The 26305-nt window shown below is 45.4% G+C and overlaps 2 protein-coding genes and 1 non-coding gene across 12 annotated transcripts; 1 reads left to right on the top strand and 2 right to left on the bottom strand.

Annotated features, from left to right (window-relative positions):
• Positions 1–1138: 1138 nt before the first annotated feature.
• RBM23 (RNA binding motif protein 23) lies at positions 1139–11635 on the bottom strand. Of its 5 annotated transcripts, XM_020909442.2 has the most exons (15): positions 11389–11626; positions 10826–11172; positions 7498–7573; positions 6771–6928; positions 6250–6297; positions 5952–6125; positions 5655–5708; positions 5387–5504; positions 5138–5290; positions 4915–5052; positions 4303–4368; positions 2642–2837; positions 2424–2555; positions 2249–2333; positions 1139–2163 (listed from the first exon to the last, which is right to left on the bottom strand). In XM_020909442.2, the coding sequence occupies exons 3-15, from the start codon at positions 7561–7563 to the stop codon at positions 2160–2162; spliced, it is 1392 nt and encodes a 463-aa protein (XP_020765101.2). In that variant the 5' UTR covers positions 7564–7573; positions 10826–11172; positions 11389–11626; the 3' UTR covers positions 1139–2159. The 5 variants fall into 5 exon arrangements, with proteins under 5 accessions (XP_020765101.2, XP_020765094.2, XP_070324975.1 ...); XM_020909435.2 differs by lacking the exon at positions 10826–11172 and having other exon boundaries at positions 11389–11625; XM_070468874.1 differs by lacking the exon at positions 11389–11626 and having other exon boundaries at positions 10826–11382.
• A 1176-nt stretch (positions 11636–12811) lies between these two features.
• Positions 12812–20682, bottom strand: PRMT5 (protein arginine methyltransferase 5). 6 transcript variants are annotated; one of them, XM_020909483.2, is made up of 17 exons: positions 20590–20681; positions 19599–19717; positions 19203–19288; positions 18910–19044; positions 18442–18554; positions 18070–18119; positions 17698–17861; positions 17098–17259; positions 16849–16926; positions 16698–16756; positions 16490–16612; positions 16232–16407; positions 15282–15391; positions 14941–15034; positions 14643–14759; positions 14280–14344; positions 12812–13361 (listed from the first exon to the last, which is right to left on the bottom strand). In XM_020909483.2, exons 2-17 carry the CDS (start codon positions 19699–19701, stop codon positions 13209–13211), a joined length of 1788 nt encoding a protein of 595 aa, XP_020765142.1. In that variant the 5' UTR covers positions 19702–19717; positions 20590–20681; the 3' UTR covers positions 12812–13208. The 6 variants fall into 6 exon arrangements, with proteins under 6 accessions (XP_020765142.1, XP_020765133.1, XP_070324963.1 ...); XM_020909474.2 differs by lacking the exon at positions 20590–20681 and adding an exon at positions 20388–20540; XM_070468862.1 differs by lacking the exon at positions 20590–20681 and adding an exon at positions 20302–20388.
• Positions 20683–20861: 179 nt separating this feature from the next.
• TRNAR-ACG (transfer RNA arginine (anticodon ACG)) lies at positions 20862–20934 on the top strand. The gene has a single exon. It is a non-coding gene; the product is annotated as a tRNA-Arg (tRNA).
• Positions 20935–26305: the final 5371 nt, after the last annotated feature.

Genomic DNA, 26305 nt, shown 5'->3' with positions numbered 1-26305 from the left:
AGACTGCCATGAGGAGGCCTGGTCCACAGCCTTGGGATGATGTATACAAATAAGTCTGTACTGAGCTCAGGATGCATTAACATCCCAATCAATAACTACATGGGGACTGGGCCACAGCCAGCTGCTCCTACCTAAAAATAATGCAGCCTCCTTCCCTTCTTCAGGTCCAGAGGGCAAACAAGGATAAGGAAGGGGTAGGGGTGACAGTGGGTGAGGTTGCAGCAGCCTAGAAAGCCCTCCAAGTCCCAGTGGCATTCTGTGCCACAAGCAGGTTTCATGTACTTAACACTTCAGTGTCAACAGCAACCTCAGAAGCTCTCCATCAAAAAACCAGCACTCTGCTTAGAAGCCTTAACTGACAAATTAAAAAACCTAGCAGCAATTACCCATATTTTTAGCATGACAATAAAGCCTTAACATTGTCGCCATAGAGACCAGTAAAGAATGGAGGAGGCCCACAGGAAGGAGACAGGTCTGAGGTTCAGCCCTGTCCCTGGAACCTCAGACCTTCTTGGTTGGTCCACAGTTGGTGAGCCAGGCTCTGGTCTGGCTCCGTGTCCTAAGCCTTACAAAGCAGGCAGAGGAAGGTGTGCCTCACCTTTGGCAAGGACATGCCTAGAATACTCAGCTCCCTGGAATGCATGGATCAGCCCAGGCCTGTGTTGTCCAAGGCAGAGCCACATGGGAAGCGAGTTGAGGGGGCTGAAGGACGAACAATTGCAGACCTAAGGCCTAGGGGAGCCCTGATGTGTAACGCCCAAACCCCTCTGGATACTAGACTGGATTTCTACACAAGGAGGTCCAAAGGCAGGCCACAGAGATCAACAGGTTAAGAATGGTGAGCTGAGGAGGCTTCTTTAGCACTGAAGCTCCTCAGGATCACAAAACCCTCCACCCCCAGAAGGTGCAGAATGTGCTACTGTCACACTGCCATCTGGTGGAAAGACAAGATCTGTCCCCAGGTAGAGCCAGAGCTGGAGAGTCTGTCCGATGGGCAGGCAAGTTGAGAGAAAACTAAGATAAAGACAGGGGCATGAAGACCACGGGCGTATAAAGCAGACATGGACAGGGTGTGTGCCTTGCCTGATTTTCTTCTAAAAGATCAGGTTTTTTAAAAATTAAAGGAAAGAAAACACGATGGCATTACAAATATTTTATATCCCGAGATCCATTTGTGGTGCTGGCTCAGAAGTTAATATCAGACAGACACACTATGGACTGAGACCACACACATATGGGCAGCAGCCACCACAACAGTGGGACATGCCTTTTGTACAAAGTTTATATATATATATATATTTATATTTATGTACACAGACACAGGGTATAAAATCCAGTGAGAAGGGCTCATGGGTGTCCAGCAAGGGGATAAGAGTGGCTCTAACAGCTGGGCTTAAGCCCAGTCTCTGGAGGCACAGGGAAGTGGTGGAGAGCAGTCGTCTCCCCTCCACACTCCCACCCTGGTCCAAAGGAAAAGACAACTACACAAAGCTGGATGGTACCAGAAAGGTACCCTACCTTTCATTAAACTCCTGAATGCCCCAAAGACATCCAAAATGGCTGGCAGATTATTCCCGCACCTCCCAGCAAGACCCTGAGCCCACAAAAGCAGTTTTGGCCCCAAGCTGAGGTCTAAGGCAGGCTTCCTAACGCACACGTCCGCACTACCTTCCAGGGCCCTGTAGCAGCAAGGTTCAACCCCTCACACTCTAAAGTCCTCACAGACCAGAGGTTTCCAGGGTTTTCTGTGACAGATTGCAGGATAACGGTAAAGGAGGAGAGCAGTTAGTTCCTTCAGTTAATGCCCTATGGCCTTTCCAAAGGGGTAGGAAACAAACAATCAGTAAGAGGTGGTCGGAAAGGACAATGAAGGTCATCCCAGGAGATGATGAACACAGACAAACATGTTCAACTCAAGTGTAGATGCTGTTCTCTTCGACCAGCAGCTTTGATCAGCAGAGTCCATTCCCACTGGGGCTGTGGTGGGTAGGAGCCCTTCTTGGTGTCTATGGGGGGCCCCAGTTCCCCCACCATCAGTGTTCATGCCCTCAGGATGGCTTGGTCCACAAAACGGAGAGAAGGGGCCGTGGAAGGGTAGACGTGGAGCAGGGAGTGGCAGGACCCAGAGGCACAGGGAGGCAGTAGACCAAGCCACTAATTTACCTGTGGCAAGGAGAAGATGTAAATAGGAAGCTGAAGGAAAGAAAATAACTATGAATACTGATGCGAGCTGGGCCTTGTGACTCACATGGATTGGGGGGTAAAGAGGCTGGAAAGCTGGAAGCACTGGGAGGCGATTGCCTGGGAGGCGAGGTTCAGGGCCGGACTCAGAGCTGGAACAAAGAGAGGCACAGAGAGTTAGCACAGAGTATTCCTGACTTCCAGGCCTAACCCTTCTCTCCCTTCCCCAAGTTCAAGTCCACCAGTCAGAGCTGCTGGGTTCAGGGCCCCCAGGGGAACTGCTCCATTCAGTTGCAGGGCAGCAGCTTGAGCAGCAGCAGCTTGGGCCACAGCAGCGGCAGCAGCAGTGGTGGTTGGCAGCTGGATTCCAGAGCCTCAGAGGGAAAGAAGAGATGAGGTTAAGTCCTAACCCTCAATGTAAATTTCAACCCCACGTTCTTCACGCCACAAAGAAACCTACCTTCTGCCAATTTGGCCATGAGCTGCAAACGTCCACCTGCTGATCCCAGGTCTAGCTCCTGGTCTCCATCAGGAAAAGTGATGTCTGTGCCACCATCCGGTCGCTCGGTCACGTGGCCAATCCTCATAGGTCGACCAGCAAGCTCAAAGCCATTCAACTGTTCCAAGGCCAGCCGGGCACACTCTGAGTCAGAGAACTACAAGAAATCCAGGCCATATCAGGTACCTCTCGGCCACAGACCTGCTCCCAAAGCCCCAGGAACACTCCCTAGTCCTACGGTCCCAGGAAAATGGCATGCTCACTGTGGCTCAAACTTTTCTTTCCCAAGGAATGTCACCTAGGATCCCATCCTCCCAAATGGTTCTCTGAAAAGAACCCTTTCCAGCTGACTCAAGGGCAATCACTTCTCAATCTTCCAGCTCCACTAAGACCCTAACAGTGCATTATCTGTAGGGAGCCTCACCTGACTGGCTGTTTCACAAATGGGTATATCAGATGAAAGTAATACAGGCTGAGATCCGAGGCTCCTGAGTTTCATTTCAGCCCTCAGGACTAGTAAGTTTCAATCTTTAGTCAAGAACTAGGAAAAGCACAGCCTCAGGAGGGCACACAGCCTGGTGTACTGAAAGCAACACTGCACCCCCACTCCACCCCACCTCTCTGGCCTACTGGCCGCGGGGCCTCTACTCTAGAGTCCCTTTCAGCAGCAGCCTGACATAATGAGGATTCCTAGCCTGCTGTTTATGTGTCAAGGGTGTTGACCTAAAAGGCAGTAACATAAGGGCAGAAAGACGCCAGAGGAACCTTTCTGAATCTGAGTCACATGGGGAGCTAAAAAAGGTACTTGCCACCATGAACCCCACAGCTGGCTTTGTTTACTCCGGTATTACCTGCTCTAAGGCCTGGCACGTGGTAATGACAGTTCCTAGGCAGGTGGTGTATGTAGGTGGCTTGCTTTTACTGGATACTTCTGTGATGAGCAATTCCCATGGTAGAACATAACCTACCTCCCCTCTGCCCTGCAGGCAACTGTGGGGGTGTAGGCTGCCTGGATTGAGCCCAGAAAATAGCAGCTTCTATCAGACTTTGTGGCTGGCAACCAGTCCTCAGCCTGGAGTCACATGGAAGAACCAGTTATGGGAGACAATTTTGTTGGAGTGTCAGGAAAAGGTGAGACTTGCCCACTATTAGGTGGTCTCACTATTTTCCCTATGATGGTATTCAAATATTAAAGTATTTCTCAGTGGAGAAACTGCTTCAAACAGAGTAGCAACAGAGGGAAGTATATAACTTCTTATTCCCACCCCATCATGAAAATATACCAAATCTATAACACACATCTACAATAAAGCCCATACCTGACCTCCCTCATCCCCCAACCTCAGCTACAGCCTGGAATTATTACTATTACCCAAAGAGCAAGTTGTAGCACCAGGGAGGCTGGTTGAACTCCTGGACACCCCATACCAGTGCCACTGACAGAGTGTGGGAGCAAAGCCAAGATCTCAAGCAATGCGTTCATCTCAAGGGGCAGAAGGCTAGTCCAAGCTTCAGGCAACAGAGTTTATGGGTCATTAAGACCATTCCTATGGGAGGAGGATGAAGCTGAGCTACAAAACCAGACAAGTAGACAAACCTAAACTAAAAGACTAGAGACTCACCGTAATAAAACCATAACCTTTGGAGCGACCTGTTTCTGAGTCCTTCATCAAGACAATATTATCAATCTGCAAAATAAAGAGAAATAACAATCTTCTGGCTAAGCCACACCTTTGATCTTTCCTACCCAGACTTTTTTTCAGCTGTGCTATGCACAGCATGTGGCACGTAGGATGTTAGTTCCTCCACCAGGGATGGAATCTGAGATCTGTGCCCGCAGAGATCTGTGATCTCTGCGTAGTGGAAGCGCAGAGTCTTAACAACTGAGCCACCAGGAAGTCTCCTACTTAGATTGTTCTAAATACTTCTATCTTTCTAACCAACCTATTACATCTCTGCAAATCATTTTAAAGAGAGAGACAAAAGTCATTTCTTTCTAAACACTTTTGCTAAGTCATCTTACTTAATCTGGACCCCACTATTTGATTTCACAGTGCCTAATTTATCTCCTGGGCAGTAAGAATACAGAGATGGAGCCAACATTCCCAGGAGGGACCCACATAGCCCTTATGAAACATGCAGTGGGTTAACCATGATCAGACAGATGAGGAGGTACACTCACCCTCCCCACTTTTCCCAACTGCCTTCAGAGGTTCCCCTCTCTTTCCACTCACTTTGCCAAAGGGCTCAAAGATGCCCCGGAGCATGTCCTCGGTGATATTGAAGTGTAGGGAGCCCACATAAAGGCGCATTGGTCCACCACTGCCCTTCTGCAGGTTATTGGCCATGGCTGCCAGGCGGTTTTTCTCAGCCTGCCAAAGGAGGAAATGATGGGTTATGCTACACACCTACCACATTCAACTCCATCTTCTCAAGTCCATTTTTCAGGCTGCTCACCTGTGACGCCTGTACAATGATAGGCACTCCTAGCAGCCGCTGCCCAGTCAGCCCAATGGCCAGCGGCACAGACTGGATCTCACAGAATTCTACATAGGCAATGCCTTTAGACCGACGTGAGTTTCGATCTGAGATGATACGGACGTCTCGAACCTATCCAGGGCAGAAGGGAAATCCTGAGTTGGGCATAAAGGGTGATGGATAGAAGACAGGCTACCCCAAGCTAACTAAGAAGGAGAAGAGGGTTACCTTGCCAACAGCAGAGAAAAAGTCCTCCAGGTCTCGAGGCCGAATGCGGGCAGCTAACTGCATGCAGAACACTGTGCGGGCATCCCGCTCCTCTGGACTCAGGTTATCAACTGGCTCCCTAAAGAGTACAACTGTTGAGACCTTCCCTCCCAATACTTGGTCATCATTCTTTAGCTGCCCTCAAGAACTACACATTTCTGTGGTTTGGCTCAAACCACTTTTTATTCATAATTCACAGTCCCTGAAAGAGTGTGCATTATCAACTCACCTGACTGGGCTCTTCTCTCTGAAATGAGGACTCTTACTGTGTCCATACCTACGCCTACAGAACAGAGAACAAAAAAACTGAAAACCACATCTATTCACATTGGCCCAGTGCTGAGTCTTCCACCATGAGAAAACCAGATTACAGCACCTCATCACACATGCAAATTCTGAGTATCACCCCTCCAGTAACTGGGTCTCCTGCCCATCCCAAGAGGATATAGGCACCCTTGGGCAGGGACCATTGTGTACTTGGTTTTAGCCAGAATACAAAGGTGATCTTATTAGCAAAAGGTGATACCCAGTGGCAAGCGGTGGACTCCTGTAGTGTACACGATCCTCACGACGCCAGTCTCGACTTCGTGACTCACTACTATGTCGACGATCCCAGCTACGGCTTCGGTGGCGACGCTGCCGATCTCGACTTCGGCTCTGACTATTTTTCCGCCTGTGACGATCCCGGTCTCGACTATGACTATGGACAAAAATGACTATTAAGTTCCTTCAAGAACAAACCAACCTCCTCTTTAATGTATACCTTTCCCTGGTATCTTTCCATTTATAATTCTCAAAACCCAAGTGTCCCCAGAACGACTGACCTGCGTTTTCTCTCCCTGCTTTTGCTATGGCTCCGGCTCCTCTTCTTCCTGTGGGAGAGTATCAACTCTCATTACAGAGGTTTCATTCTCTCTCCCAAGGAAACCAAATGACAGTGAGGCTAGGATGAAACAAAAACCAGCAAAAGACCAAAGCCTAGAAGACAGTACGGTAGGAATTCATGACAATGGTATGACATCAGTTTACACACAGCCCTGAACACTGTCAGGTATATGAAATGGCCATTTCCCCTCCATGGAACAGGACAGTATCTGATGTTTTCAAATCAGAGATCCTCTTGTTATTTTATTCAAATGAAACACATCAAAACTAGGACTGATCCACAAGTCTACATTGGAAGATCATTACACCAAATCACCATTATTCCCATGACCCAGTGGAGCTATTACTAAAGTAGGAAGTCTCATGAACAACCACCTCTCTGTTCCAGCTGTTCCTATAATGCACAAAGCCCGTCTTCCTTCCCCAAGCAGCCAACCCACTTTCCTCATGCCACACTCACTTGCTTGCCTCCCCACTCGTGCCATTCCCATTGGTGGCACTGGTCCTGTCAGTGACGCTGCTCCCATCGGTATCACAGCCACTGGTGCTAACGTTGCTGGTGCTGTTGGTCATGCTGCTGGGACTGTCCTTTTTAACCTCTTTCCTTTGCTGTTCATCCTAAAGGGTTCACCAGGAAAATGACACAAGGCATCAGGTGGCAGACACACAGATTCCATTGGGCAAGGAAAGAACAAAAGTGGACAGGGAAGAAAGCTCATGAAATCAAAACTCTTAATTATCTTAACAGTTTCTGAGCACCTAGATCTCCTAACAAAGAGGGTAAGAGAAGAAGTATGGAAACTACCCAAAAAGAAGAGATGAGATTTTAATGTCAAACTTTAGCTATCCGACATTTGTTCGTTCCACTAACATCTATTTCCCAGGAGAGTGAGAAATGAGTTACGTCTGAGATATAGCAACTTTCTTCTGTGTCACTGAGAGCTGTGAGCAAAGTGCTCCCATCCCAACTTTATGTTGCCCCCTCATCCCCAGTTTTCGGGGCCCTTTCTGCAAGCATGGCCTTTAAGTACTGGTCTCCAGCAGTGACTACTAAAAGATTATACCTTTCGTGAACAGCCACTGTACATAATAAATGAACAAAGAAAATTCCTAAAACACTGAAACTGATTAGCCACAACTGCTTTTTCTTACTAACCCAATTCCAAGAGTGAGATGGGGAATATTACCTCCTCTTTTTTATAGGGAGCCTCCAGCATGGCCTCAATCACTATATCAAAGTCATCGGATGCCATTGTAGCAGATCTGAGGAAAAGATATCAATACATAAGAACCTCATTTATATTTTTCCTCCCCTTCCGGCACCCCATTCCCTCCCTCTTTGAAGAAACAGACATCAAAATATACAGTTCTGTTACCTGAACTCCGAAGGTATCTTATCAGCTGTTGCTTACCCTCCATTTATTTTTGCACCTTATAGATCTGAACTAGTTCTGCTTTGTGGCTTAGAAAAGGTCAGGGTCTAGAAGAAAATTAGATGTCTAGGGACAGACAAAATATAATACAGACCTTTTCCTGTTAAAATGCAGGTATTCAAACTTACTATTTATATTGGGCACTTGGCCTCTATTCTACTATTCAAAATTCTGAATAACTGCTTTAAACTTAAATTGGCACATATTTCCATTAAAAAGCTAAGACTACAAGAATAAAAAGAGCAAGGCAAAGTAACACCAGAACAATGCAGATTTGTCCTAAGCTTTTCTCCACATCCCTAACTCAAACACACAAAAATGAGGGGATTCATCATTAAGCATTTTTTGTACAACACCAACTAGAGTTGGGGTAATTCAGAAAGACTGTGATTAAAATGGCTTAACCAGTCCCACTCTGAAGCATTTCTGTTTAGGCACATACAGTAGGACTTCTCGCCTACCCCAAGCTTTCATATTTAGCAATGGTCTTTCTCAAGTCTGTTCGTCACAGGTCTGTCGAATAATAAAAACAGAAGACACCAAACAAATCAACAGGATAAATTATTCAAAGATTACTGCTCCAAAATTATAAAAATATGTAACACAGATAAATCTCAAAATCACTACATTGAAAGAGGTTACCAAAAAAAAAGTACATACTGTATAATGTACATTTACATAAAATTTTAGAAAATGAAAACTAACCAGTAGTGACAGAAAGCAGGTCAGGGGTTACCTAGGGACAGGAACAGGTGGGGAAGGGCCAGGATGAAAAGATAATAAAAGAACATTTTGGAATTTGGGGGGGGGGGGGTGGTGATGGTTTCATGGGTGTTAGCACATAACAAAACCTACCAAACTGTACATCTTAACATGTATAGTTTTATTTTATGTCACTGATATCTTAATAAAACTTAAAAAAACTAATCTGAAGAATTTCTACGCAGAGAGGCTAAGTGTGATTAAGACTTTCCATATACACAAGAATTTTGCCCTCTTTAAAGTAGCTAATGCATTATCCAGTCATCATGCTGTCTTGACTGGAGATGGAGTCCACAGCCTATTTTGATGACTTAATAAAAGTAATCATATTTATAATTTGTAGTACCTGACATTGCTGGGCACTATGCTAAACATGTTACAAAGATAAGATTCTTGGAAGCAGCCAACAGTAAAACTTAGTTGGACCCAAATTTAAGGCTTAAAATGGAAACCAAACCAAAATCAAACAGGTGTCTAAAAACCAGTGAACTCAATCTCTTATCTTACATTTATTTAGTAATCAATGGTAACATATGCTACAGGCAATACTGGATCTAATACACAGAAGAAAAAACTGAGGTTCTGTGAACAGCCCAAAGTCACAAAGCTCAAACGGAGGAGCTGATCCTTGATCAGAAGCCTTCTGACTCTAATGTTCAGGTTACCACTCTCTCATGTGGTTTGTCGAAGAAGGCAATGGCACCCCACACCAGTACTCTTGCCTAGAAAATCCCATGGACAAAAGAGCCTGGAAGGCTGCAGTCCATGGGGTCGCTAGGAGTGGGACACAACTGAGCAACTTCACTTTCACTTTTCACTTTCACGCATTGGAGAAGGAAATGGCAACCCACTCCAGTGTTCTTGCCTGGAGAATCCCAGGGACGGCAGAGCCTGGTGGGCTGCCATCTATGGGGTCACAGAGTTGAATATGACTGAAGCAACTTAGCAGCAGCAGCAGCGGCGTGTGGTTTGTAACTTAAAGGAAAAATTTTTTTTTTTACATTTAAATAGAAATTTTATTATTTTCATTTTCCAAGTGTTTTCTTTTTCTATCAGGGGAAAAAAAAAAATCTTAAGGACAGTTGTCACTTGCTGCCAAATTGAGAGCAGTCTTTCTCCGGTGGTTTAGTCGCTAAGTCATGTCTGACTCTTGTGACCCCATGGACTGTAGCCTGCCAGGCTCCTCTGTCCATGGGATTCTCCAGGCAAGAATATTGGAGTGGGTTGCCATTTCCTTCTCCAAGGAAATTTCTTAAAAAAGAAAAGTACACAGCATACCAAGATGCCTATTTAAATATATACCAATCTGGAGAATTAATGTTCTCATAGGTATATGAAAAGAATCAGTCTCATTAGTCACACCTTATTGTGTGGCTTATAGAGATAATCGGTTCGTAATAGTATATGCTTCAAAAAAAAAAAACAAAACAGTATATGCTTCAAAATATTAGGAACCAGGCTGATTTTAATATATGCTATCTGACTATTGTGTGTGTGGGGGGAATGGTTCTATAAGTTTTTGATCTACAAACTCTGTTCTTTTCAGTCATCTGACTGCCAAGTCTATACAAATTTTTTAAGTGTCATAACACTCCTCTTCATTTTTTATAGCCTGCCTTTAATTCTCCAAATGAAATGCTTCTAATTTCAAGAACCGTTCTTTGTTGTACAGTGCAGGGATAACTTAAGATATGCAACAACTTTCACGTAAGTTGACAAAGGAACCCCTACCTGTGGAATAGTTTTCAGACCTAAGAAACAAATGAATGGATCTATTTAGAAACACACATATATAAAACACTAGCACACTTCGAAACTTGCAATCTTGCTGGGTTTAGTCTATCTTTCTAGATGTCCTAAAAAGCAGAAAAGTCCCAAACACAGGCGCTTTCAGGTCGGGAGTTTTCAAACTCTTTAAGTCCCAACTTATGGGTCAAAGTTCATTCAATACCATACGATAAAACATTTTACAGCTTTCTTCCAACCCTGCTCCAAAAAGTGAATTAGGAACCCACAATCATAGTATCGCGTGGACCTTGTCATAGCACAGACTAGACCCAAGCCGGCACTTAGGCCCCACTGCAGCCGGGCCACAGGAAAGCGAAAAACCACTGTCAGCCCTAATCAGGCAGAATTCATTCACCAAACGCTGAAATCTCAGGGGTAATGGGCAGCGCCACCTCCTGGGTCTGGTCACTGAGCTGGGCACAAACTGAAGACAGCCTAATTAATAACAATGAGAAAGACAAAAACATTCCCATGTGTAACAAACTAACAAACCAAGACCACGCTTCAAAAAGCGGTCCTACAAATAACTTACTGGCAGCGTCTCTGTGAGGGCCAGTGTCCCGATGCTAAAACCTCCTATGTGGCCCCATTATGCTCCTCTACCTCCACGGAGTATGTGGGCAGAGCCGCCAACACAGTGAACATGAGTCTAACACATACGGAAGACTGAGGAAGAAACCTCAATTCCCTCATCTCTCTCTGGCGCCACTAGGGGTTGAAAACGGATTCCACGAGTCCTCTGAGACCGCGGTAGGTCGATGCTCCCTCCACAGTGTGGGACACCCTGAACGTCAGGGCTACGGGGACCAAGAGACCAGTCGTTCGGATCCTTGAAAACATCTTCATCGTTGAAGGATACAGCCACGAGGGTGCCGATTCCTAAAATCGTGCCAGGGATTAGGCAGGCAGCGAACACTTCCAGGTCAAAATAAACAAAAACATTTTTTGTTGTTGTTGTTGTTGTTTTAATTTCAAAAGTTTGCCGGACTCTACTCTCGACTCCATTTTCTGCCTGTGACGTCAGGGGGAGGGGCCGTGCGGAAACGTCACGCATAGGTGACGTTGCGGGGGGAACCCGGTTTCGGAGTTTCTTACCAGTTCCGGGTCCCCGCAGCGGGGGTCCCGGTTCCCCCTGTTCCTTTGGGTGTGTCGGGGGACACGAAGCACCGCTATCTTCCAGAGACTCAGCAGTAAAAGCAGCACTAGAGCCGGAGTTGCTCCTCTTCCCGCAAAATGGCGGCAGCTCCACTGTCTTCCAGAACCTTCCCCAATCTGCGCAGGCGCCGAAACATTCAGCCGCTGGAATTTCTCTAACTGGTTTCGCGGCAACAGTCCAAAGTACAGATTTTCATTGGCTAAAATCCTAAATATGGGTGGAGCCAAACTCAAAGGTCTCTTAGCAACAGTCAAGTTCCCATTGATTGGTTAACCTTGCCGGGACTCAAGGAAAGCAGAAGCGTCCTTAGTTAGCCGCCTTTCGCTCTCATTGGTTAAACGATTTGCGGAAGGCGGGGAAAGCGAGCAGAGACCTGAGACAGAACCCTCCTGCCCAGCTCCCGGCACAGTGGTAGTCGGGGCCAACATCGCGAGGTGATGAGGTCCAGTTGAGGTCCTTGGCCATTCTTGGTGATTTGCCAAGGAGCTCAAGTCGGGCTTATCCAGAACAGCATTCTGGAGAGCAACTGCATTTGCTTCCCTAGGGGAGGTGTGTTGAGCTCCACATCCCCATTCTGTCTGTACAAACTTACCAACCGCTGCCTCATGCCCTCAGCGCTTGGACCTCACAAGTCTGTGACGTTTATCTTCTTTCACATCTCACATACTTTTCAGTTCAAATTAGTGCCCCCCACAGCTCCTACTGCAAGGGTAAACTGGCAGTTTCTCAGGTGACTGGGTGCATCTGGCCGTCTATCTGACGTCCACCCTCACATTCCAGGAGCTTCCACAACTCCCAGAAACTTCAACTGCCTAATATAGCTGCCAAAAACGTAGCTGGTTAAAACATAGGAGACGGTCATGAACTCACAGGAACCGTTTGAGTACTGATTTGAATATTAACTTTTTATCATTATACAAATTCCTTTTCTGTAAAAATGTCGAGTTGAACTAGATTACCTCTTAGGACTTCAAACTCTAATCCTGTGATTTTATCCAAACAAAATAAATGGCTTCTTGTTGGAGAAGTGTGGATGACTTCCAGCTAACGCTCCCAAAGGTAACAGAGGAGCTGGTAGTGCAGCAGCTCAGCAAGGTGGAAGGGAAGCTGGCTTCACTCACTACCCCATCTCTCACGGTGACAGCAAACTCCATGCCTCCTCCCCAGAAAAGAACCTAATCAGGTCCTAAAGGACAAGACCTCTCTGTAGCTGGTCAGAAAGGTTTGTACCTGGGAGTCCAAGAGTCACCACTAAGCTTCTTAAATAGGAAATAAACCAGGCCCCTTCAAGTATTGGGTAAGAGCATAGATCTGAATATGTGTAAGTAATAGCTGAAGAAGCAAAGGCAGGGGGCAGCAGAGTTGGAGCAGGAAAGGCCATAACCTCACTTTATTTGTATTTCCTCCTTACACAAAACCATCAAAATAGGAACAAAGATGGATAGGGAAGAGGGCTGAAAATTTGTTCAATTCACATGTTCTCAGAGCTATCCCAGGGAGCCCTTGAGGCTGAGTTCCTTTGGAGTAGCCACAGATCCAACATGAATTCCTCATGCTCAGGCCTGAAGTCTTCACAGATTGGTGGCGTGAGCCCCACAATTCTCCTCCTTTGTCCATCTTGACGTAAGGTAGGAAAGCGGACTGAAATGTTCCTCTCTGATGGGCACGGCGAATCAGAGCCCGTGGTGGACTGCACCTTCTGTGCTACAGGAGCAGAACCTGCAGCTGCTTTGAAGGCTCCAGACACTTGCAGGCAGGGCTAGAGGCCGATGGTGTAAGAGCGGCCTGTGGGGTTGTGAATAGCAGAGCAGACCGGTGCTGTCACAGCCCACTCATACCACACCTTCTTAGAATTGCTGCATCTCCAGAAACGCACACAGATGGTCTGGCCTTCACGCACAGTAATGGGCTGCTATAAGAAGAAAAACAGGGAGGTTCAGGGTGGGGCTAATGAATTTTATGTGGCAAGGTACTAAGCTGAGTGTGGAGGTCATGATCAAACATAACATTCCAACCCTCATGAGGTTTGAAGTCTATCAGAACAAATAATCAGAACTGAACAATCTGACACTGAACAAATAATCAAAAGTGGGATGAATGCTGTAAACAGGGACAGTACCTATGAAAAGTAATAATAACCTAGTCTACAAGGTCAGGGAAAATTATCTGATAATAAGAATGTCTAAAAAGACCCGGAAGATAAAGTCACCTGGGTCAGAAAATGAGCCAAGAACTTTATAGGCAGAGGACAAAGGCATGAAACCCTGAGGCAGGAAAGAACATGGGGTATTAGAGGAACCAAAAGAAGGTCCAAGGACTGAAGCAATGTAAACAAAGGACAGCAGCTGAAAAGGCAGGTAAAAACTAGATCACACCAAGTCTAACGAAGACTTAAGACTTTATCCTGGGACTTCTCTGGTGGTCCAGTGGTTAAGACTCTGCACTTCCACTGTGTGGAGTGTGGGTTCAATCCGTGGTCAGGGAACTAAGATTCCACATGCCATGTGCCAAGGCCTAAAACAAAACAGACTTTATCCTAAGGGAACTGGAAAGATATTGAAGGGCTTTAAAAGCAGGAGAGAGAGAGAGGATCAGATTTGTGTTTTTAAAAGATGACTCTTGCTCCAGGTACAGAATGGACAGAAGGATAGCCTAAGTAGATGTGGGAAGCCAGGTGGAAGGCCACTGCAAATATCCCAAGATCTACAACTGCACGTGAGAGCAGGAGAACAAGGGTCACAGCCAAGTGTTAACCTGGGAGAAGGGAAGGGGGAGAACATCAATGCCATCAGTTACTTTTTAACCCAAGGAGCCTTAAGGTGATACCTACCTTAATGGGGAAGAGGATGGGAAACCATGAAAACATCCCAGGAGAGTGAGTCTCTGGACGGATACCTAAGTGGACAAATGATAAAAATCGATAATAACTGATGCTGTACACCTGAAACTAACACAACATTGTATCAATTATATTCCAATAAAAACTAACAACAACAACAAAATGAGGTCTCCGTGACTCTGTTTTTTGCCTAGGTTGAGGATAGTCTCTTCTGTAAACACAGAAACAAGTCATCAAAGATCCCCATTCACTGATTGCTCGGTTCCTTGTGACTCTAAATGCAACATGTATTAAATATATAAGCTGCCCAGGTAGCATACTCTTAAACCCCCATCCACTGCCCCAGACACTCACTCAGAGTGATGTCCTGATAAAGCACAGTCTCAAAGTAGCCTGCAAAACCATGCAGCACTGTGTTCACCTCCACAGGAAACTCCAAGGTACAGTAGCGATTGTTGTCAATCATAGGATCTGTTGGGGAAGAGCTGTGTGGGTGATGAGGAACCAGAAACCCTAGACAACTTGGTAAAACCTAAGCAGGAACCAGGAAAGGAAGCCTAGATAAGAGGCCAGACAGAGCCAGGACAGCAAGGGAAGAAACCAGGGAGGTGAGCTCGCCATTTAGTCAGAGGACAGCCATGCAGGAACCCACCTCTGTTAGGATGGCTGAAGGTAAAACAGGGCTGGGGCGCAGACAGCTGGTGGAAATTGTGCAGTCGTACCACATAAGGCATCTCAAACTGGGCCTGTCCCAAGAGAGAGAAAATGATATCTGAAGAAGACAGGCAAGAGCTACCTAATTCCTCAGGGAATGCAGCTCAAGCTCTAAGGACACAGACAAAGATAAAAATGTAGTTTCACTTCAGTTACTTTCCCACATCCCCAACTCCTTCACCTCTTCATCTCCTCCAGTGGAAGAAAACAGTTATGCTGACAGAGAAAAAGAAAGGCACTAGAGAGAGAAGAGACCTCCAGAAGAGAGTGGCTCTTTACCTCAGGGTCACGGTCCTTTTCCCGACAGGCTCGGACCTCATTGTATAGCTTGGAGGAGGAGATGGGAGCTAGAAAGGAGGTGTACTCCCCAGGGATGCTCACACCATCATCTGCAGAACAGAAGGGGCACATTACTTCCCAGGGGATGGAAATGGTGCATCTGTACTGAAGGCACAGACCTCCCACATCAAAAGAGACCCAGGCAGCTCCATGTTGTCACATTCCCAGGCCAACCTGCCCCCAGCTCATGCCCAAAGGCATTCTACTTGCAGGTTAATTTAGAGTCACGTAAGAGTAAAACTGGAAGGACCCCAAAGTATTCTAACCTAATGGTCCTTAACTTTCTTTCCTTTGAGCTAGTGATGAAAGCTAAGTCCATAGCTAAGTCATAGTAGTTCAGGGAGTCCACAGATCTCAGACTAAGAATCTCTGCTCTGGGGGCTTTCCTGGTGGCTCAGTGGCAGAGTCCATCTGCTAATGCAGAAGACATGGGTTCGATCCCTGGTCTGGAACGATCCCACCCGCAGAGCAGGAACTGAGCCCATGCACCACAACCATTGCGCCCACACGCCCCAGAGACTGCGCCCTGCAACCGGAGAAGCCACTGCAGTGAGAAGCCCATGCACTGCAACTGGAGAGCAGCCCCCGCTCTCCCCCACTAGAGAAAAGTCCAGGCAGCAACGAAGACCCAGCACAGCCGTAAATGACTAAATATTTTTTAAAAGTTTCTGCTCTGGTCCACTCCCCTCATTTTACAGATGTGAACACCCACACCGGAGGTTTAGGGAGACTGTGTCACTAGCTAAGGGCACTGACCCAAGTCTGCCCTGCCTCCCCTAAACTCTGTAACCTCTTCTAAGCTGCTGCCACACCCACCCCTCCCAGCCCCACTGAGCCTTCCCAGTTGATAATCCAATCCCCTTATTCAGTACACCCCAGCCTGGATGCACCTTTGAGGAAGTGCTGGGCTCCATCCAGGCACTCAGGTGACAGTTCATTGTCAGCAAAGGACCCCAGAAGCTCACTGACGATGATATCTGCTTTCTCTGGAGCCACCCACTCCCGCATGTCCGATGAGACTACTGTCACCTGGCTTCCCCATTCTTCAAACTGCCAGTTCTCCAGCCTAAAACAGGTGAAACAAGTCAGGAGAAGAAAGAAAAACTAGCACTGGGGACAAACTTCCCAGCAACAAGGTTGCTACTCACGTCACCACAGCATTTGGGTTCTTCTCCACAGCGTACAGCTTTATCCGCCGGTCAGCTTGCTTGGCGGCCCGCAGGGACGCATTCACCAGGGGCCCCCGGCCTGCTCCCAGCACCATCAGCACTCTAAGAAACAGAGGGAGCAGTCAAGCTGACTCTACATGTAGAGGCAGGCATGCACATCTCTGGGAATCAGGCAGAGAGCACTCACTGGATGTTGGTGTCCTTCTCTTCCTCTGGCACTCGATCTAACAGACATTTATAGATGGCCTGGGGGGAAGGAGGGAAGACCTTGTGGCTGTAATGCCATCTTCACCCAGGTCATCCCAGCCCTTTGCCTGACACTGAGACCCACACTGTACCTGCTGGTACTGAGAGTATTTGATGGGGTCCTTTTCGAACACTTCATATGTCTGAGATTCCAGGTTATCCATCAGTGGCTGATGAATGAGAGGAAAAAGAGTAAGTTAGCCACTTTCTGGCAAAGACAATGGTATAGAATACCAAAACCTTCCCACGGTCTCCTGAGCTCTGGTGAGATTTTATGGTACCTGCTCTCAAGATACATTTCCTCCCCCCACCTCCATCCTCTTAGTGCACTCCAGACCCACCTGGAGTGGGGACTGCAGGTAATCTTCATAGCCCTTGGCAAAGAGTTCGTAGGCATTGGGTGGAGGTCGGTTCTGGCTCAGGTATTCCAAGTATTGGAGGTAGGAGCAGAACTCCTTCTCTGAGTGGTGGTTGGTGCCTGTGATGATGAACTGTACCTCCAACTGTGAGAATAAGTAAGGCCATCAGACACAGTCCTTGAACCAAGAGGATATTATTGAAGTTTTTGGCCAAAGAGCTCCAGCATAAAATAAGGCCTGGATCACCAAATACCTCTCAATACCAACAAAAGCACAAAGAACCCTCCTATACCACATAAGCATCACCCTGGCACAAGGGACCCCATGGATCACTGCTGTAACTTCTTAGATCAAACTTTCTGCAAAGTTCTCATGAGACCCAATTCCTTTTGAAAAGTTTCTGGGGCTTCTACTGCTATTTGTCCTTTTGCTCTCAAGGCCCCCAACTTTGCTGAAATTGCTCTCCAGAAATTAGAGAGGAAGTGTCAGCCCCCACCCCCAAACACACAAATTCCCATTACACATATGTGATTAAAACAAGAAGATTAGCTGGAACACCTTGAGAATCCTTCCACTACACACCTTGAGAAGTCGGAAGATCAGCCTCTGGTGCATCTTAGAAAGAACAGGAAATCCCTTCTTATTGGTCAGGAAAATGCTGGTGGGGAGAATGGCTGCTTTGATGGGCTCCCCAAGCCAACGATCAATGACATGATTAGATGGGAGGTCAGCACCAATTTCAAGAGCTACAAAAGGGAAAACAAAGACCTGTCAATCACATAGGCCAGAATCTTTGTGTGCTCTTTTGTGCAAGATCTGTCTCCTCCTTAAGAGCAAGGCAGACTAAAGCATGGAGAAAGCATGCCCCAGCAGCCAAGCACACATGAGACTCCTGATTTTAAGTCACAGGACTTTAGAGAAGGATAACCTATCCCAGGATCTTTGTGGACTTACCCACTGCAATCCTCTTGCTATAATCACACAAGGTCCGGAAGTTGTGCCACCTGTGCAGAGTCAAAATACAGAAGTTAGTTGCTCAGTCGTGTCCAGCTCTTTGTGACCCCATGGACGGCAGCCCTCCAGGCTCCTCTGTCCATGGAATTTTCCAGGCAGGAACACTAGAGAGGGTTGCCAGTTCCTTCTCCAGGGGATCTTCCTGACCTAGGGATTGAACCCAGGTCTCCAGCATTGCAGGCAGACTCTTTACTGTCTGAGCCACCAGGGAAGCTCCGGCTGGCCCACCAATCACCACACCTCAGGGAGACCTTCCTACAGGTTCCACCCTATCTCCCTCCACCCCAGGCACAGCAGCAAAAGGAAACATACCACATCCATGTCTTCTCCTCTCCACTGTACTCCGCTGTGTGTGAAGTCGGTGCGTTCTCAATTATATCATCTCTCAGGTCCTCTGGTGCCACCAATGGCACCCGCATCCAGAACTGCACATGAACAATAAATAGGTTCAACACCCTATTTAGAACTCTATTTTGAACCCATTGAGTCCAGAAAGCTTCCTTCAATTAAAAAGATCTTGATCCAGATTTCAAGCTAATCCCCTTATATCCTTTCCCCAATTTGTGATTACATGTTGTCTTTTATCTCTGGAAGTTGCGGGAAGTAACTGATATTCTATATGTTTTATAATACTTTGCTTACCACTCTTAATTGTGGGTAGGCAGTATTGACATTTCAATTCTCCCAAATGCACCCTTTACTGAATGGCTAGGAACAAGAAGATACTTAGCACAGCCTGACTATCACAATATGCAGCACGAAAGGAGGCCCTCGCCATACCATGGAGGAGTGGTGGCCAGTGTGGATGTGATTGGTCAAAACTCTTGCCAAGTTTGTGTTATCTTCCTGATTTAGGGGCAGCAAGAAAGCTGGAAGACCCAAATATGCCCCAAAATTCAGCTCCTGTAACATAGCCTGGAATAGAGATTAAAGGGATAAAGTTACGAGCTAGCAGCTCAAATAGCTTTAATTGCATTATGTCAAATGTACTAAGTTACAGAGTGGGGGAAAAAGTGCTCTCCCCCACCAGCTTGTTTACAGATATTTAGAGTCAGTGAAGAGATCAGTCTTACCGCCTCAGAGTTCCTGCGTATCTTCTCCACTTTTGAGTCTGGACGAATCCATGGAGAAAGCTTTCCCACAATTAGTGTATTCCAGTCTGCACTCCCCCACCCAAGAAAGACAAAGACTAAATGAGGTTCAGCACTTTACTCATTCAATTTCTAGTTCTTAACAGGGAATAGAGTTAGAGATGAAAGACAAAGACTTTTTCTATCACAGATACAGGAGAGCCTGACAGAATAGGGAACTAAGGCTTTTCGCAGGTAGGTAAGGAGAGAACAAGAGTTATCTATATCCGTGGGGCGAACCAATATATCCAGGTCAAGAAAGGAAGAGGAGGAAGGCACTGATAAAGCATACGTCGTTACTGCCTCTGGTCGTTAAGGGGCATGTGGGACGCTCCCTACCCCTTCCTGACAGCAGTAGGTCTGATCGTGTCTGGGGGCCCGGCCGACTCTTAGCAGGTTCCTGAGTGAATTCCCTCTTGAAACGCGGATGGAACACAGGCATGCAGAGGAAATCAAACCTACAACCGCGACAGACCCAGAATCGTCACGTAAAGACAGCAGCAGTGCCCAGAGATCCAAGTAATTGGACTGGCTCTCTTGATTCTGCACAACCCTTTCAGCTGCCACCAGTCAGCGACCCGACTAGACTGCTGAATTCAGCCAACCTTGGGGCATATCACTTCCGCTGCACTGTGCCTCAATTGCTCGCCAGGACACAGCCATGGAAAAGATGAGTTAAGAGAACAGATGAATATCCACACCACGTGGACTTTCTACTCTGCTGTCACTCGTTTTCCGAGACTGTCACATCCAGATCGGCAGCAGTACTGCCCAAGTATCCCCCCTCAAGGTTTAGCTCTCCTCTCCCTAACCTCCTAACTCTCTCCCAATCTCATACGGTAATCTCGCTCTCCAGGGCCCTGGAGGTCTCTACGCCCCCTTTTTGAGTTTACCTGATAACTCTTCCGACTTTGGGGTTCAGTGACCACACGCCCCCAGTAAGTTTCCCGCCCTCCTCTCACGCTCCAGGGCCCGAGGCTTCTCCCCCCGAAGGACTAAATGGTTTCTCCCGCCCTGGTCTCATCCACTCCGACCCCCTCACCCCTGCCTCTCGGGGATGACTGGTCTGCCCCTTGCGGTCCCCGAGTTCGGACCCCGCATTCAGCTCGCGGAGGTCCAGGCCCTCACCCCTGCTTGGCCACAGCCCCCAGTGTGTCAGCTATTTCGGGGACGCAATTCAGGTCCCTCCCGCTGGACACGCGGCTTCCACCGGCACCACCGACCGCCATCGCCGCCATCTTTTCCCTCGCGCAGTCCACGCCGAGATTCCCTGAAGCTAGCAGCCAATCACAAAGCCGGAAAAAAGCCCCCAGAAGGCGGGACGTTTCACCTTAACAACCAGAGCGTCTCCCGCGGCTCTGGAGCTGGAGGAGGAGGGGTGGGGAGTGGCTCTTCTCGCCAATCCGCGGGAGTGGCTCTTCTCTGCACAGTGACGTACGGCGAAGCTTCAGAAGAGTCACCAATCTGAGTCTGGTTCTTGACGAACTTAATCTCCCATAATGCTTCGTGTACTAGTGGAACTCCGTGCAGAGACTACACGTCCCATGAAGCCCTGCAGTGTAAGCTTGAAGTGTCATCATTAGGGGTGACGAAGTCGTCTCGGGGCCAGTGGCGCAATGGATAACGCGTCTGACTACGGATCAGAAGATTCCAGGTTCGACTCCTGGCTGGCTCGGTGAGACGCGTGCGTTTTTATTGCATATGAAGGTCTCCCTGTCTTTCCCTTCTAAATTTCCTTATAATCTCCTCTTACCCTCATTTTGAACTCATAATTTTACTGCGTTCTGCAGCCATTTTATGTCAGCTTTTTCCATTGCCTAATTCAAAGATCGTTCTTTTGTCTCTACTTAGGTCCATCAAAATCCTGAGAAAATTGAGGTAATGACTAACTTGGGCTTTCTATGGGCCTTAGTATATTTTTAAATAGATTTTGGCAATTTAGCCACCAATTCCTTTCGGGTCTATATCTCAAACAAAAAGTAAATAAACATCTCATTTAAACACACACACACACACACTGAAGATAGGAAGAAAAAAAACAAACCATGGTGAGGAATTACAGTGGAGAGGAGTTATGAACAGCCAGTGGAGACCTGAGAGAATCTCAACATTTTCCTTTTGAGAGAATCTCTACATTTTCCTTTGTGAATACCTGCTAGAGGGATGGAAAAGAAGGAAAATAATGAAGCAAAGAAAGATATAGGGAGGAGAAAGAGATCCTGAAGGCAGGGGCCCAGAGATGTTGAGGGCCTGACAGCGAGGATGGGAAGAGGACTTAATACGAAAGGCCCGAGGCAGGAGGCATTGACAGAACTTAATGACAGACTGACAGGAAACCTGATAAGGGAAGTCTGCGGGTGAAGCCCACGATTTTGGCCTGTTTGAGTGCTACAGGAAATGAGAAGCTCTTTTAGGGAGAATCAGGGTTTGGGTTTGGAAATGCTGAATTGGACGTCTAGGGGGCGCTGTGTAATAGAGAGTTGGATGAATAGCAATCTGAACCAGACAGGATTTGGAAAGCGCCAGAAGAGAGGTAGTGACTTTAGCCTTGAGACTGGATGAGTTAACCGTAGCCCGTGGGGGATCAGAGTTCTGAGAAATACGGAATGGCTGTGAATAGGATAAGCTATAAGGAGCCCTGGGTGCAATGTATTTAGTGCGTGCCCCCAAAAGGTAAAGGTTAGAAAACTAAAGAAATAAGAAAATGCCTATGAAGCCTAAGAGTTGGAGGTACTTTTATCCTATCTTCTTATTATTGTTACTAGACTTTATTTCTTAAAAGTTTTAGAATTATAGAAATCTTGAGCAGGTAGTACAGTACAGCCAGCTCTCTCATGTCTTCTTACAGCTTTCTCTATTATTAACATCTTAACATTAGTATGATACATTTATTACTATTGGTGGACCAGAACTGATGTATTATTATTAACCAAAGTCCATAGTTTATTTAGATTTTCTTAGTTTTTATCTAATGACTTCTTTTTGTTCCACCATCCCATCCAGAATACCATTACATATAGTTGTCATATCTGCTTAGGCTCCTCTTGGCTGTGACAGTTTCTCAGGTGCTCCTTATTTTTGATGACCTTGATAGTGTTGAAGAATACTGGTTAGGTATACTGAAGGACATCTCTCCATTGGAATTTGTCTGATGGGGTTTTTCATTACACTGGCGTTATGGGTTTGGGGGAGGAAGATCACAGAGGTAAAGTGGCCATTTTCATCACATCATATCAAGAGTACATACCATCAACATAATTTTTGACTGTTGATATAACCTTTATGACCCGGTAGAACTAATGTTTATCAGGTTTCTCCACTGAAAAATTACAGTCCTCCCCCCACCCCTTCCATCCTGTACTCTTCGGAAGGAAGTCACTATGTGCATTCCACACTTAAGAGGAAGGGAGTTATTCTTCCCCTCCTTTAAGGTGAAGTGTCTACAGTATTTGTTTGAATTCTTCCCTGAAGATCTTATGAGTAGGGAGTTGACCGGAAGTGGGTGATTCTCTGCCGACATTATAAGAAGAAGAAGAGTTGTTGGGAAGGCCTGCTTGTTGTTCTCTGCCCCAGCTGTGCTCAACCAAACTCTATATTCACAGAAGACTTATGAGATGTTTCATCTTCAGAAAAAGCTAATTATCTGGGCTGTGGACCATCTGTGTTCCTGGCATCTTCCTCCTGATGTCAAGCTGGCTGATGGCTGCTCTGCTGATTGTCAACTAACTCATCCATGGGTGAAAGGGAGAGAGGAAAATCCATGAAATCATAATGTCAGTTTTGTCATCAGTGAAAATAATTTTCAAAAGGTTTTGTGTTAAAAAGAGCCTAGAATTTCTGACTGACCTTAAAGTAAGTTTAGATTGGCTGAACTTCATTCATCTGAGATGTCTTTGTTTTTTCATTCAAAATGGCCTCTACCGTGTGGCAAGCATGATGCTCAACGGTTCCAGATAATTCCACACCACATTGCTCTCCACCTCTTCTACAACACTTTGCTTTGTGTTAAAGAACAGCACGGGGTCTGTGGGTCTGTCTGTATGAGCTACAGAGAGGCGAAAGGGAATGAATGAAAAATAAATAGAGAACCTTTTAAAGGGCTTGGCCCTAGGCATAAAGTCAGAGTTAATCAGTTCTGTCTCATCCTTTGCTTCCCTCTCCTCTGCTTTCCTTGCTGAACTTTTGTGCTCAGAAGTGTGTCAGTCACTGTTAACACTATTGCATGTAGGCCTTTCCTGGAATGAAGATAAGGATTTGGTGGGTGAGAAATAACGTTGCTTTCTCCAGGAGCCAGTGACTAACAGGTCAGAGCTCTGGAAGCGTTTCTGGAAAAAAAGGAGTTCCTTTGGAACCCAAAGGAAGTTCCACTTCCAGATAACCCTCCAGCATACCTCATCTTCAGGCCCAGTCCTTCTACCTTCTCTTGTTTTTCTGTCCTTGTTTAAACACTGCCAGTGAATTGTAAACTCTCCTTTCACTTTCTCTTGAGCTCTCCTCCTCCCTCAACACTGGTCTCCCTCCCCAGGCCCACCTTCACTCACCTCTGTGCCTGCCCAGCCAGCCGCACTCTTCAACACCAAAATAATGGCCCATTTGACCCTCCTACTGCTCCAAATTGCTTCTTCACAATCAAGGCTGTCCTCCAGCTATGAAAGTGGCAGAGTTACTGAGGCAAAATAATCTGTGCCAATTTGCATTCTCTTCCTTGTCATCTCTATTATACAGTATTTATCTGTCAAAATGAATAGAAAGTAGAAACTGTTCTGGAACATAGAAAAAGATGGAAAACTACCCAATTGTTTATGAGGCCAGAATATACCTAATATCAAAACCTGTCAGAAGGAGGACCCTTCCAAAAGAGCAAACCTATAGACTTACCTAACTTAGGAATATAAATGTAAAAATCCTATAATATTTGAGATTAACAATAAATGTCAACAGTATATTAACATAATAATAATATATCAGAAACAGCATTTATCCCAGAAATTAGCACAGGTTAGGTATTAGGAGATTTATTTATATGATAGGTCAAAAGTAAAGCAAACAAGAAAAACATTTGATCATTTGTAATAGTCATCAAAGAGAACATGGTAAGTAAATTCCATTTTCTAAAACATTCTTTTTTTTAAAATTATTTTTATTGATTTATGTATTTGGATGGGCTGAGTCTTGGTTGCCACATGATGGGATCTAGTTCTTCGACTAGGGATTGAACCCCAGCCCTCTGCATTGGGAATGTGGAGTCTCAGCCACTAGACCACCAGGGAAGTCCCTCTAAAACATTCTTAATATTTTTTACATGTAAACACATATATACCTGTATGAAGTCAACAATTCATATAAATATAAAATAATACAAGAATGTCTTATCACTGTGTTATTTAATATTATTCTAAAAAAATCTGATACAATAAGCCTGGAAATTTTTAAAAAGGAGTTATAACTTTTAGAAAGAAAGAGGCAAATTTATCATTGTTTGCTGATGATATGATTGTGCATATAGAAAATCCATGAGAACCAATTCTAAAATGATGAGAATTAATAATAGCATTCAGAGACACCACATGATACAAGACAAATATAGAACATGTCCTTAGCCTTCCTATAAACTAAGAATAACCAGTTAAAAGACATAACTAATAAAAATTTCTCAATAACCTGGTAGTTAAGGTCATAGACAGTAGAGCCAGGTGGCAAGAGGTTAAAGCCCTATCTATCCATTTACTAACCATGTGAACTAACCCCTCTGGCCTCAGTTTCTTCATCCACAAAATGAAAATGTAAATTATAGTTATCTCATAAAGCTATGATGAATGTTAAATTAGCTAATATTGTAAAGCATTTAGAACCTTTCTGCACATAGGAAGCTTTCAATATACATTAGCTGTTGTGATTAGTTTCTTACCCATTCACAGAGGTGACCATAATATCACCATAAACTACTTAGCTATAACTTTAGTGGAAAATATGAAGAAACTATATATGGAAAACCTAAAATTTTGCTGAGAGATATGAAGACTGAAAAAATGGAAAGACAAACCATGTTCTTAGAGAAAATGAATTTTATAAAGATGGCAGTTCTTAATAAATTACTTTCTCACTTTTTCTACATTTAATCACAATTCTAATGGAATCTTTTGTTACTTTATTAAATGATTCTACCATTCACTTGTGAGTTTCACAGGTGGCGCTAGTGATAAAGAACCTGCCTGCTAATGCAGTAGATATAAGAGATGCAGGTTCAATCCTTGATTTGGGAAGATCCCCTGGAGGAAGAAATAGCAACCTACTCCAGTATTCTTACCTGGAGAATTCCATGGACAGAGGAGGCTGGTAGGCTGTAGTCCATGAGGTTGCAAAAAGTCGAAACACGACTGAAGCGACTTAGCAACATACACACACTGTTCATTTGTTTCTTTGTGTTTTTTAAAGCAGACAAGAAAGCAAAGAAAAATTTTTAAAAAGAGGAGGAAGGAGAGGGAATTTGCTCTACAGTTTTAGTCCATTACTTCAAACCCTTTATGAAATAAGCAATGTATAAATAAATAAAAGGCCACAATGTGCAGTGGGTACAAGAAGAGACAGAGTAAAAAGGCTAAACTAATAGCATAGAAACAGACCAGTTGCTTGTGTATATATGTGTGATAAATATATGAATTCAATTTATGATAATAATAACAGATAACAGTTTTTGAGCCCTTATTTTGTGTCAGGTTCTATGAAAAGCCCTTTACATTCACAAGAACCTGGTGATGTAGGAAATGTTAATCTATGGGTAAGGGAACTAAGTCTTAGAGAGGTTAAGTGACTTGCCCCTCTAAGAAGGTGTTTAGATGGGGTACAAGCCTAGGTCAACCGACTCCAGAGCCTTTGATCTTAACCTTAAGATATACCATCTCAGGGAGGCGGGAGAGGGGATAGGGATGGGGAACACATGTAAATCCATGGCTGATTCATGTCAATGTATGGCAAAAACCGCTACAATATTGTAAAGTAATTAGCCTCCAACTAATAAAAATAAATGGAAAAAAAATAAAAAAACA

Source organism: Odocoileus virginianus, chromosome 6 (genome assembly GCF_023699985.2).
Source record: "Odocoileus virginianus isolate 20LAN1187 ecotype Illinois chromosome 6, Ovbor_1.2, whole genome shotgun sequence".
Taxonomy (NCBI): domain Eukaryota; kingdom Metazoa; phylum Chordata; class Mammalia; order Artiodactyla; family Cervidae; genus Odocoileus; species Odocoileus virginianus.
Note: the sequence above shows the minus strand (reverse complement) of the source record. Positions and strands in the feature narration are given on the sequence as shown.